At 36.5% G+C, this 12416-nt stretch overlaps 1 protein-coding gene across 4 annotated transcripts in view; it reads left to right on the top strand.

Moving 5' to 3' along the window:
- The window catches only part of Mipol1 (mirror-image polydactyly 1), a 281225-nt gene that overhangs the window by 137898 nt on the left and 130911 nt on the right, over positions 1-12416 (top strand). For all 4 annotated transcript variants that reach the window (XM_076941854.1, XM_076941855.1, XM_076941856.1 and 1 more), the window contains one exon: positions 2742-2849. In XM_076941854.1, coding sequence (XP_076797969.1) covers positions 2742-2849 — 108 coding nt within the window. The remainder of the gene's footprint in view (positions 1-2741; positions 2850-12416) is intronic.

Raw genomic sequence — 12416 nt, 5'->3', positions numbered from 1 at the left:
TTTCAGGACTAAAGACTTTACAAAAAATAAGAAAAAGAAAAAATATGTGAATATATCATTGTGGGAAGTGTAGTCAACTTGAAAAATATAGAATTGCATAAAGAAATCATATAGGGTTAAGTAGGTCTAAAGAAATCTTCAGTGCAGTTAAATATACATCCTAAGTGTATATGTATATTATTTTAGAACAATTGTTTGTCTCTCACTTTCTGAATCTCAGATTAATATTAAATCCAAAGCTCATTAGCAAGGAAAATAAGTTCAACACATAACACTTAAGCAAAGATTGTTTTATTATTGTTTTTGCCTCAAGTGTGTGACAAAAGTTTTTATTTTGAAGTCATTTCAGAGTTCCTGTAATAAAAAGAACAGTTTGCCAGACAACTCCTTCTAAAATTTTAAATTAAAATATAATTACATCATTTTCTTTCTTTCCTCTTCTCACTCCACCCACCTCTCACACACCCTACACTTTCCACTCAGAAACATGGCCTCTTCTTTTAACAGTTATTGGTGTGTGTGTGCGTGTGTGCGTGCGTGTGTGCGTGCGTGTGTGTGTGTGTGTGTGTGTGTGTGTGTGTACATGTATAATTACAGCCTACTCAGTCTGGTCAGTGTTGCTTGTATGTCTGTGATTTCAGGGATGAGCCCTTGCTATTGGCCAGCCAGTAAGGTGGGAAGCTCTTTGCTGGGGAAGACTGTTTTTCCTGCTCTCACTGGTCGCCTCTAGTTCATTATCTTTGGTTGGGGCATCATGAGATTTTTCTCTCAGTGTCATCATGGCTGTGTGTGGTGTACTTCTTCAGGTTGTGTTTAGACAGCCATTATGTTTAGGCATCATGGATAAAGTTCCCTTGCGTCAGAAAACTTTTGATGTTTTTCATTTTTTCAATATTCCTTTGATGCTTCTACATTCTTTTTCTTTCATATTTTCCCTTTAGTTTCTCGTTACAGGATAATATATCTAAAATAAGGCCATATCCTTATTATTCTGTTTCATGAAAAACAATTTTATTCTATAGCTGAAATTATTTACTTTGCCTTTGAACTTCCATAGGTCATTTTGTCTTTAATTTTTTACACTTAATTGTGTAATTATAAAATTAATTGAAACAGATGATCGTAATAGAATAAAAGCTGATTTGATATTTATGTCATTTATTCTCATGGGTCATAATTTTTGTCTTTATTATGAGACAAAATGTTTGTTGTTATATGCTAAAAAAATAAAGATAGATAAACTGTAATGATAATCATTTGTTCTCTCCAAATAAAAATTAAAGGAGATATGTCACAGAGTTTTCACATAATTTTAAAAATGCGATAAGTAGATTAGTTTGTCACATAACACGTGGTAGAATGAACATGGCAATTCAAGACAACTGTCACTTAAACAATGGTCTCCACATCAGATTTTAGATATTCTTGCCTTTGTGTGTTTGTAATATGTATATATTTACATTTTTATTTGAGTGAGTAGAGGCATAAACATGCCATGGGCATGCATGTAGAATTTTGAGGACATCAGATGTCAGTCTTCCTTTCCCACTTGATTTGAGACGAGCTAGCTGGACCACAGGCTTCTGGGTATTCTCCTATTTCCACATCCACTGTGCCAGAGAACTGTGATTACAGACATGTGACTGTTGCTGGTGATGCAAACTCAGGGCCTCATTTATACAGCAAATAATTATCCTCCCAAGCCATCTCCTCAACCACCCAGAATTCATCTGGAACAAAGCAATCAGCTAGGTTAAACATCAAGTATCTTGATTTTTTGTGGTTAGTTTATTTAATTTGTAAATGTCCTAACAGTATTTTGTATGCATGAGCTGTGTACAATCAATTTTATGTATTTATGTAACATTATGTAATCTAAATCTACACCAAGAGTCTATTAACACTCTTTTCAAAAAATTTGTATATTGCTACAAGGAAGTACTGATACAGATAATATATTATAATCGAGGTCCAAGTATGAAGTACCAGTATGGATTATAGCTGCATTTTGATTATGCCATGGGAACTAATCATTTTTTATTCATTATGGCAAGTAGCCATTTATCAGGTTGTCTAGAAAGGGTATTGTTTAGATTATTAATCAATATGTACATGTATTGGTTATTACCCAAATATACCATTTTTAAAAATAGACAAAATAAGGAATAACTTAATTTTTTTACTGATTCATGGGTTCTATGTTTTATTGCTTTAGCAATTTCCCATCTAACATCATGTTATTTGTACCATATTATGTGATAGATTCTATAGTTATTATGTAAGATGTTTTAATAAATAAAAAATCTGGATTGCCTCTTAACACATTGTTATTTTTAAAACATTAATAGAAGTTGGCTATAGACTACATTATTATGGTTTATTAAAAATTCAATGTGAATTTAGATGCATGTTTTTAACTCAGCAGTTGGTGTGCAATTAAAAATATTTGGCCAGTGGGTAGAATAATTCAAATATAGTTTGACCTTAATTTTATAAAACTAAATGTTTTCAATATAATATTTATAATAAAACTAATTGAAAATTGTAACTAACAAAGTTAGCAAAGTTAATAGTGTTATTTTGTTGGTATGCAACTGTATTTTTCCCACCATTGTCATTGCTAAAAACAAACCCCTTGTCTTTGAGAGAATACAGTGGTGTTATTTACATTAATTCATATGGCTTGGTTAAAAAAAAAAATGCAAACTCCTTTACTTAATGGGATTCTTCCCTTGTGGCAGTGCAAACGGCTGCACCAGGAGCTTCATCGTCTGAAAGAGCAGAACCAGACTTCAGCAAACACCGCGAGACACCCGACTGCCGAACACAATCAGGAACGTGCTCTGAAGGTAAAATGGCTGCTCCTTCTTGCAGGCAAATTAAGGTTGTAAGCCCTCGGTGCCAGCCTTCTGTGCTGCATATATCGGTTGTGTACATTTCAGCGAAAGTGAGCTGTGCTGTTTGCCAACAACCTCCTCTTTAAACACAGACACAGCACCCTTCTGGTATGGTATTACTTTATTTCATGTATGTGTACATGAAAAAAAATATTTCTGTTTTTTGAGTTGTTGTATATTAATAACCTCTGGTACATTCTCATTTTCTTTCTGTTTTTATGTTATTAGCTTTTATACTTCATAAAAAGTGACCACCCCAAAGGAAATAATAAATCATCAGCCTTTTCTTTGTAGCAACGTGTAATATAATTTATTATAATAATTTATAACATGTTGTTGTTGTATCTGTCACCCAGAGAAATGACACTGCTACAAGGACGTGTGCATGTGCTTGGAAACTGAAGGAATATGCTAAAACAAAAGAAAAGAAATATATTGTATTCAACTAGAAACAAGTGACAGGTCCGATTTATGACATATTCTGTCTCATTGTAATACTGAGCCAGTCGTCATGAGAAAAACACATTATATGAGTCTTACTGTTGGGTGCTCTGCTCAATCCATTATACCTTAAAGTTACTTCAGTTTTTAGTAGAGTGTCTTGGAAATACTCACGTCTGTTTGCAAGGGGCTTGTATCCTCATTAACAAGCTTAGTCTGTGATGAACAAAAAATGTCATTTTGTTATTGTGCAGTAAGAGATTTACTAGGATTGTATTATAGTTACTTCCCTTAAATTTATTTATATCTAAGAGTTAAATATATATCATGGAATTAAAAGTATGCTACATTAAACCAAAATGAGAAAGCATCCTGTAAAACCTGAGTAGAGGCTGTGGTGGTGGCTCAGTTGGTAATACCTTGCTACACAAGTATAGGGACCTGAATTTGATACTTAGTGCCCACATGAAACACTTGGCACTAGGATGTGCATCTGTAACCCTGGTATGGAGAACAGAGACCAATGGGCGCTTGGTGCTTTCTGGCTAGCCAGTGTAGTCAAGTCCATGAGCCACAGGTTTAGAGAGAGCCTGTCACCAGGAGGGAGATAGAGAGTAACTAAAAGGATACCTGATGTCAATCTCTGACCTCCACATGAACACCATACAAGACCAGGCATCTACACAGGCAAACACCCACACAGGCATGTGTGTGTGTGTGTGTGTGTGTGTGTGTGTGTGCACGCGTGTGCACGCACACGCCATATACCAACGAGTCATATACCAACATAGGCAAACATCCACACAAGAACATACATCTGCACATGCAAACACTCACATAGGCACACATACACACAGTCATATACCTACACAGTTATATACTTACAAAGGTATACACCCATACAGGAATATGCTGACATAGGCAGGCACATACCTACACAGGCATACACCCACACAGCAATACATTCAACACACATACTGAAAAATGCATAAAACATTTTTAATTTGTATAAATTGTGAAATTTAATAAAAGTCTTTTATATAAATTATTTTTAATTTTATAATGATAGGCTTATAATTTTGTTTCTATTAATCTATTTTCTAATAAATTTATAAGTAGACCAAAAATATAGATGATAGAGAATTACATATCGCCATGATTATTTTTAATTAGCCCCAAAGAATATGTAGTTTTATGAGAATAAAATAGAGTAACATTTTCATTTACATGCCAAATGGAAAATAAGTGTTCTAAAGTCACCTTCCAGCAAGCATGATAATTTGTTATCAGGACAGATCATGTGTACAATATGTGATGGCTGTTTCAGGTTAAAACAGGGCCCAGGATAAAAATCCTAATTTGGTAATCATTAACATATAGTAACTGTTAACATAGTAACTGTGAGAAAGAATTTACATTTCTGTCACTTTGGCATGTGAATGGTAAATATATACAAACGGTGACAGGTATTTATTGAGAGAAGTGTATGCAGGCTTCTGAGAAGTTATTAAACTTAGAAATAAGTAGACCACACAAGACACCTGGAAGTTCAGAAAAAAAAGAAATCACACATCTAATGAAAATTTCTTTAGACTATAATATTTAAAGTAACATAAACTCATGTCTACTCCTGAGAAACGTACTGCATTAAAATCTTTTTCTATTTGATCTGTATTTTTACTTCACAAGTCTGCTTTGGATGTTGCATCTGTTAACTAAAATTGGCTTAAATTCCTGTAAAAGAGAAGTGGAAGAATCATTTTTTGAAAAATTCTACCAACTTATCCTTTCTAAAAGCTCTGTATGAAGTAAAACTCTTAAAAGTTTCTTCCATGCATACATAATGCTGACTTTTAGTCTGTTTTTAAATTCTTCATGGAAAACTTTAATTATAAAAATAAGATGACTCATAATATATGTCCTTATTCTTTTTCTTTAAAGTTTCTTTAGATTTACTTTACATCTATTAGTGTTTGGCTGTGTGTGCATGTGCACCATGTATATGCCTAGTGCTCTTAGGGACCAGACGAGGGCATGGGATTGTGGAGCTACTGTGACAGAGTTGTGGACCTCAGTGTGGGTTCTGGGAATAGTTCCACCTCAAGATCCAGGTACACCACGCCTGGGCATATGCCCAAAAGATGCTCCAACATCCCACAAAGGCACTTGCTCAACTATGTTCATAGCAGCTTTATTCATAATAGCCAGAAACTGGAAACAACCTAGATGTCCCTCAACTAAAGAATGGATAAAGAAAATGTGGTGCATCTACACAATGGATACTATTCAGCTATTAAATCAAAGACATCATGAATTTTGCAGCAAATGGATAGAACTTAAGGCTGTCATCCTGAGTGAGTTAACCCAGATCCAAAGGAGCATACATGGTATGTATTTTTATAAGTATTAGGTATAAAATACGGGTACCATGTTATACTCCAGAGACCCAACGAAGCTAACCAAGAAGGAAGGCTCATGAGAAGAAACCTGACTTTCACTTAGAAGAGGGAATTAAATAGTCAGAAGAGGCAGATGGAGGGAGGGAACTGAAAGAAAGGGAGCACGGGGAGGAGAATGAGGGATTCAGGATCAGGTATGAGGAAGGGCAGGAGAGATGGCCAGATGGCCATGAAAATGAATGGGAATCTGCAACTGAATGGGGGTCAGGAGTTGGGGGCATCTCCAGGACAAACTACTCTTAAGGGTAGAGCCTACACCCAGAAGGAGACATAGATGGCTAACACAAAATGAATTAATAGCATCTTTGGGGGGGTTGTCATAATGCTTTGTTAGGGTACTTATTTATTATTTTATTAAATAATTAACTTTACCTTACAGGTCCTTGACATATATATTATAGCTTCTAGATTTTTTGTTTGTTGTGTTTTGATTGGATCTCTGTATGTGCAGACATGCACTTGTATGTATCTCTGTGTTTATATGTTTCTTGAGCTTTTTCTCTGGCTCCTTTTCTTCTGTTTTGCACTATTCTAATTTTTAAATCTTATTTTATTTTATCTTGTTTTATTATTATTTAAATGCCCATTTATTTTCCAAATAGAAAAGACAAAAATGGTGTGGATATGGATAAAAGGAGAGGTGGGGAGGGTCTGAGAGGGTGTGGGGGCAGGGGAACTGTAATAAAACATTATAACAAACCTATATACAAGGAAAAAACAAGAAAAGTGATTAGTTTTATATCGCTTTTTATGATACACATATGTGGGTTTCATATTTCCTCATTACCTAATACCCTCTTGTTTCTATATGTTATACCGTCCCTATACATACATCTGTTTACATAATGTACGTACAAATAATTTAGGCTAGGAGCTGACTACAAGGGGAACATGTTTGTTTCTGAGATTGTGTGACCTCACTTAATAATATACTTTCTAAGTTCATTTATTTTCCTTAAAATTTTGTGTAGTTGTTTTTTTAAAGAGCCGAACAGTGTTCTATTTTTATATACGTGCCAGATTTTCATTACCCATTCATCCTTTGAGATGGTTTTCTACCATTTCCATGCTAAAATGAATAAAGCAGCAGTAATCTTGAGGTGCAAATATCTCTGTGATAGGGTGAGGAGTTCTCTGGGCACATGACAAGAAGTGACACAGCTGGGTGACAGTTCTAGTCTTTTGAGGAATCTCCAAACTGAATTCTATTTGTACTCATTTTCAGCCCCCAAAATCAGTGAACAGGGGTTCCTCTTTCTGCATATATTCTAAAATTTCTTGTTACAATTCTTTTATTTTCGGTTGAGCCTAGCCTTTAATGGCTGAGCTATCTCCCCAGCACATGATGTCAGGATTCTTGATGATAGCTATTCTGATTGGGATAGCTGGTGTCTCAAACTAGTCTCAAATTTGCATACCTTGACAGTTAGAAACATTGAAGACTTAAATATTTAAAGGCCATTTGTGGGAGGTTTTTTGTTTTTGTTGTTGTAGATTTTATTATTTTTCACTGTGTATTAGATTTGTTGGTCCATTGTTGACTGGAAGTTTTATTTTCTTGGTATTTAACTTCTGCAGTTCTTTGTAATTTCTGGCTATCAGCCCTTGTCTAAGGTGTGGTTGGTTAGATTTTCTCCCATTCTGTGGGCTGTCAGCTTGCTCTGCTGTTTGAACTTCCCATTTTCATGCTGCCCCATGAGTTGATACTTGGGGCTAGTTCCTGTGTTACTGGTGTTTGTTTGTTTGTTTGTTTTGTTTTTGTTTTTGTTTTTTTTTGAGACAGGGATTCTCTGTGTAGTCCTGGCTGTCCTGGAACTCACTCTGTGGACAAGGCTGGCCTCGAACTCAGAAATCCACCTGCCTCTGCCTCCTAAGTGCTGGGATTAAAGGCGTGCACCATCATTGCCCAGCTGTTACTGGTGTTGATTGAGGGATTTTTTTTCCTTATCAAAATAACTTCAAGAGAATTCCCCATGCTTTCTTCTAGACATTTCAACATTTCAGGCTTTAAATTAAGATCTTTGATTCATTTTGACATGATTTTTGTACAAGATGAAAGATCAATTTAATTTCATTCTTCTGCAAAAAGATAACTAGTTTTGCTAGTATGATTTATTTAATAGGTTGATGTCCTGTGTATATTTTTGCCTCCTTTGTCAAAAATTACATGGGCATATTTTTAGCATTTTGTTTTCAGGATCTCTATTCTATTCTGTTGGTCTGTCTATTTTCATGTCAGTGCCACCAGTCTGCCTTTATCATTATAGCTCTGCAGTATAGCTGATATTTGGTTGTGCGAATGCCACCACAAGATCCAACTCTTTGTTTAGTTCATTTTATGAATTGTTCTTTTAGTCTCTCTCTACTTCATTCATTTCTTTTCTGAGCATTATCATTCCTACCTCATCTAGTGTGTTTGGCATTGGCTGTTTTGTTGTTGTTGTTGTTTGTTTGTTTGTTTGTTTGTTTGTTTTGAGAGCCTTGAGGCACATCATCATCAGGTTATTTGATATGAACACTTATTGTTATAAATTTTCTTCTTGGGATTTTCTTATTCGTGTACCAGAGGGTCTGATAGGCTATGATCCTTTAGCAGAACATTAATATTTGGTTTTCTCCTGGGCCTCTGACCTATGTAGTCTCAGGTTCTTGGCCACCCCAGCAGTCTCTGTCATGGGCCACATCTCATGGTGTGGTCCTTAAATCCTATCAGTAATAGTTGGTTACCCTCACAAGCTTTGTGCCACTATTGCACTAGCAGCTTGCAAGTCAGTTACTTTTGTAGACCAAACGGGTTATGAATGAGCTGGTGTTTATCTTTTTCTTGTGCTAGCACACAGAGTACCTCCAGTACCATAAAGACAGGTCCGTAGGTGAAGGCTCTGGGGAAGCACCAGCGTGATTCTCCATGTTTAATGAGTGGTGGTCAGTTTATAGGCCTTTATGTCAGCTATTGGCCTTAATGGTCAGTTTGTGGAGAACCAACAATAGCTTTGACAGTAACCTGGGGTGTCTAGGGATTCACATGAGTTCCCTTTGGCCAAAACTCAAATAGATGTAACCAATTTCTGATTGCTAGAACTTTCATTTGGTGAATAGGAATGTGATTGTTGGGTCTCCATCTCCTCATTATTTGATGATTTTATTTAGATCACCTTCATGTATTTACTTATTTTAGTTAGCTTCTAGCATATTAGGTTTCCATACAACCCCTCTAATGACCCTTAGTTTTATCTGTGTCTCTTATTGTATCCCCCGCTTCCATTCCCCTCCATGTTCATCCTTATGTTCCAGTGCCCCCACCCTGTTCATCCATAATTACATAATGTCTTTTCTATTTCTCCTTCTTAGGAACTTCTCCACTAGTTCCCGATTCTATATCTAATGTCTGGTTATAGAGATTGTAGCTTGTTCATTAGAGACTCATTGTTTTAATCCACATATAAGTGAATACAAACTATATTTGATGTTTTGTGTTAGGATTATCACATTCAGAATGTTTTTTTTTCCAGCTCTATTCATTTATCTGCACATTTCACGGTGTCATTTTTAATAGCTGAGGTAAACACCATTTTTTTAAATGTACCATGAAGTGGAAACTTAAGGGTACCTTGTATAGTCAGTTGTGTTGGAAGTTTTTTGCTGGGGAAAACATATGAAGGAGTGTTTTCCTGAAGTGGACACAAGTGAAAGACTAAGGCAGACTTATGAAGGAACATTTCACTGAAGCAGTCACAGGACAGAGGATGTTCTGCTAAAGCAAGCACTTGAAAAGACAGGTGATGAAGGATTCTTTGCTAACAACATGCATGTATTGGTCCGTATGAATTGCGTAGTTGAGCTGCCTTTGTGGGGACTCTGAGGACTCAGGCTGATGGCATGTACGTGCTGAGGCAAAACCTGCACTAAGGCAAGGCACGTAGAGGATACGTGATGTTTGGAGGGTATAAATATGACTCTACAGAATGAGGGTGACAGAGCTTGGCTCTCGGGTACAGCTAGCTGTCCAATGCTTGTGGGTCTCGCTTCTTCGCTGATCTTTGCTTCCCTGAGAGAGGCACAGCTAAGCACTTCTAGTGTTCCTGCTAGTTCTGCCTGCTGACTTGATCCAAGGCTGAGGCCTGGCTGTCTGTGCTAGGTTGTGTCTCCACTGTTGCTATCCTGTCTCTACGGAACTCGACTGCTGGTGTATCCATGAAGTGTTTACAGGTGGATGGAGCTGCCGCTGCCTGCTAACCTGTGAACTGAACTGCTGATTTCCAGACAGCACAGACAGGAGTTGCTCCAAAGAACCTTTCTAAGCAGATTCATCTCCCCCCTCTCCCCACCCCCATATTCTTTCTTTTCCACTACCTCTGGTGGTGGTGGGCTACAAGGAAGGTTAAAGCGTTTAATAACCATCATTAAAAATAGGATGTGAAAAAATTGAAGTTACAATACCAGGTTTTCTTTACTCTTTCATCCATTGAGGGACATCTAGGTTGTTCCTAATTTCTGGCTATTATGAGTAGAGCAGCAGTGAACATGGTTGGACAGGCGTCTCTGTGGTAAAATGAAGTATCTTTTAGGCATATGCCCAAGAATGCTATAGCAGGATCTTGAGGTAAATCATACTATATCCAGCATCCTGAAGAACTGCCACACTGATTTCCATAGTTTTATACTCCTACCAACAATGGAAGAATGGTCCCCTTACCCACATCCTTGCCTGCATGACCTGTCATTTGTTTTATTGATCTTGACCACTCTGACTAGCTTAAGATGGAATCCCAAAGTAGTTTTAATTTGCATTTTCCTTATGACTAAGGATGTTGAACATTTGTTTCTCAGCCATTTGTGTTTCTTCTTTTAAGAATTCTCTGTTTAAATCCATACTTCATTTTTTTAAATTGAGTTGTTTTTGATGTCCCAGTTTTTGTTTGTTTGGTTGGTTGGTTGGTGGGCTTTGTTGTTGTTCTTTTTATATTTTAGATATTAGCCCTCTACAGAATGTATAAATTTTAATAATTTTCTAATTTTGTGTGAACATGTGCATATAAATATAATTAATAGTGAAGTCATACAATCCAATGTGAAACTCCATAACACAGAGTGTCTATTCTAACTCTATAAAATTTAACTGAGATGAATAGTCTTGGGGTTTAAATATATATATATGTGTGTGTGTGTGTATATATATATATATATATATATATATATATATATATATATATATATAAAGTATATATTAGGCTGAGAGAGTCTCATTAACAGCCAAAGGTCAGTAATTCTGCTAGTAACACTAGCTAGTTTGCTCAGATCTCTCTTTACCTTCCCAGTGCACAAATTACAGGACACTAGGATAACCTAGCATTTACAGAGGTGCTGTGGATCTAGTTCTCACACTTGAATGGAAGGCAGTTTACCCCCTGAGCCACTCTTCAGCCTTCTCTTATTTTTGAATCCTAGATTTCATAAAGATACATCTCACACACACTCACACACACACACACACACACACACACACACCCTCACAGGACTTATGACATGAAAGTAGAGGGGAGACTGGCAAACAGGAGACCAGTAGTATGGGAGGGAGAAGGAGGAGGAGAGAAAGAAGAGGATGTGAAGGTGAAAGTAGTTAAATATGTGCTGCACTTGAAAGAAATTCTTCCTCTAAAGGCTAACACTGTACCCACAGAATATATTACCTTTTTTTTTTTTCAAACTAGCCAGTTAGAAATGATGTGTGTACAAAGAGGTAAATGTTAGCTTGCTTTGGATTGCTATAATAAACACTATGAATCAAGTAATCTTTGAAAACAAAGAAACACAAGACAGGGACCTGGAGGCAGGATCAGAAACAGAGTCGGTGCTGCAGAACTACTGACTAGCTTGCTCCTGTGGCTTACTCTTCTTGGTTTTTATATTACCCAGAAAACCTACTGGCCATAGTGGGCTGGGCCCTCCAGCATAAATTATGAATCAAGAAAATTCCCCACAGACTTGTCTACAGGCCAATGAGGTAAATATTATACTCAGTCAAGGTTCCTTCTCAAAAGATTTTAGCTTGTGTCAAGTTGATAAAAACTAACCCAAAAAGAATAGTAGACTGACTTCACAATAGCAAATAATATTTTAGCTGAACTCGGAACAGGAGAAAGAAATTCCTGTGTATTTCAGTATGATAGTAAGTGTAAAGGTGGATGAGATGTTTCAAACCATGCTTCAAGCTCTGTGCATGCTGAGACAGGAGGATTATATTAAGTTCAAAGCTGTCCTGTTCTGTGCTTCATATTGATTTTCAGGCTGTCCTAAGCCACAAAATCAGCCCTGTCTCAGAAAGACAAAACTAAGAAATAATGGGAAACTTATGAGTAAGAAAAAGGTTACATCAGTATAAGTTATCAGTTGCTTCCTATTACTATTGAATAAGACCCCATCTCTATTAGCCATGCATTTCACACCCCAATCTACAGTATTCTCAGGCTTTTCTTCCTTGCTCTCTTGGGGCTTACTAATCCCTAGGTGTTACCTGCTTAGTAGAAATTCCTTAATGTGTCATATTTGCTTTCTTTCATCTTTTCTCTAGGGAACATATCAAGTATCATGCTGTCTTATCTTCCCTTATACTTCCCCA

The sequence above is a fragment of the Arvicanthis niloticus genome, chromosome 11, assembly GCF_011762505.2.
Source record: "Arvicanthis niloticus isolate mArvNil1 chromosome 11, mArvNil1.pat.X, whole genome shotgun sequence".
NCBI classification, from domain to species: domain Eukaryota; kingdom Metazoa; phylum Chordata; class Mammalia; order Rodentia; family Muridae; genus Arvicanthis; species Arvicanthis niloticus.
Note: the sequence above shows the minus strand (reverse complement) of the source record. Positions and strands in the feature narration are given on the sequence as shown.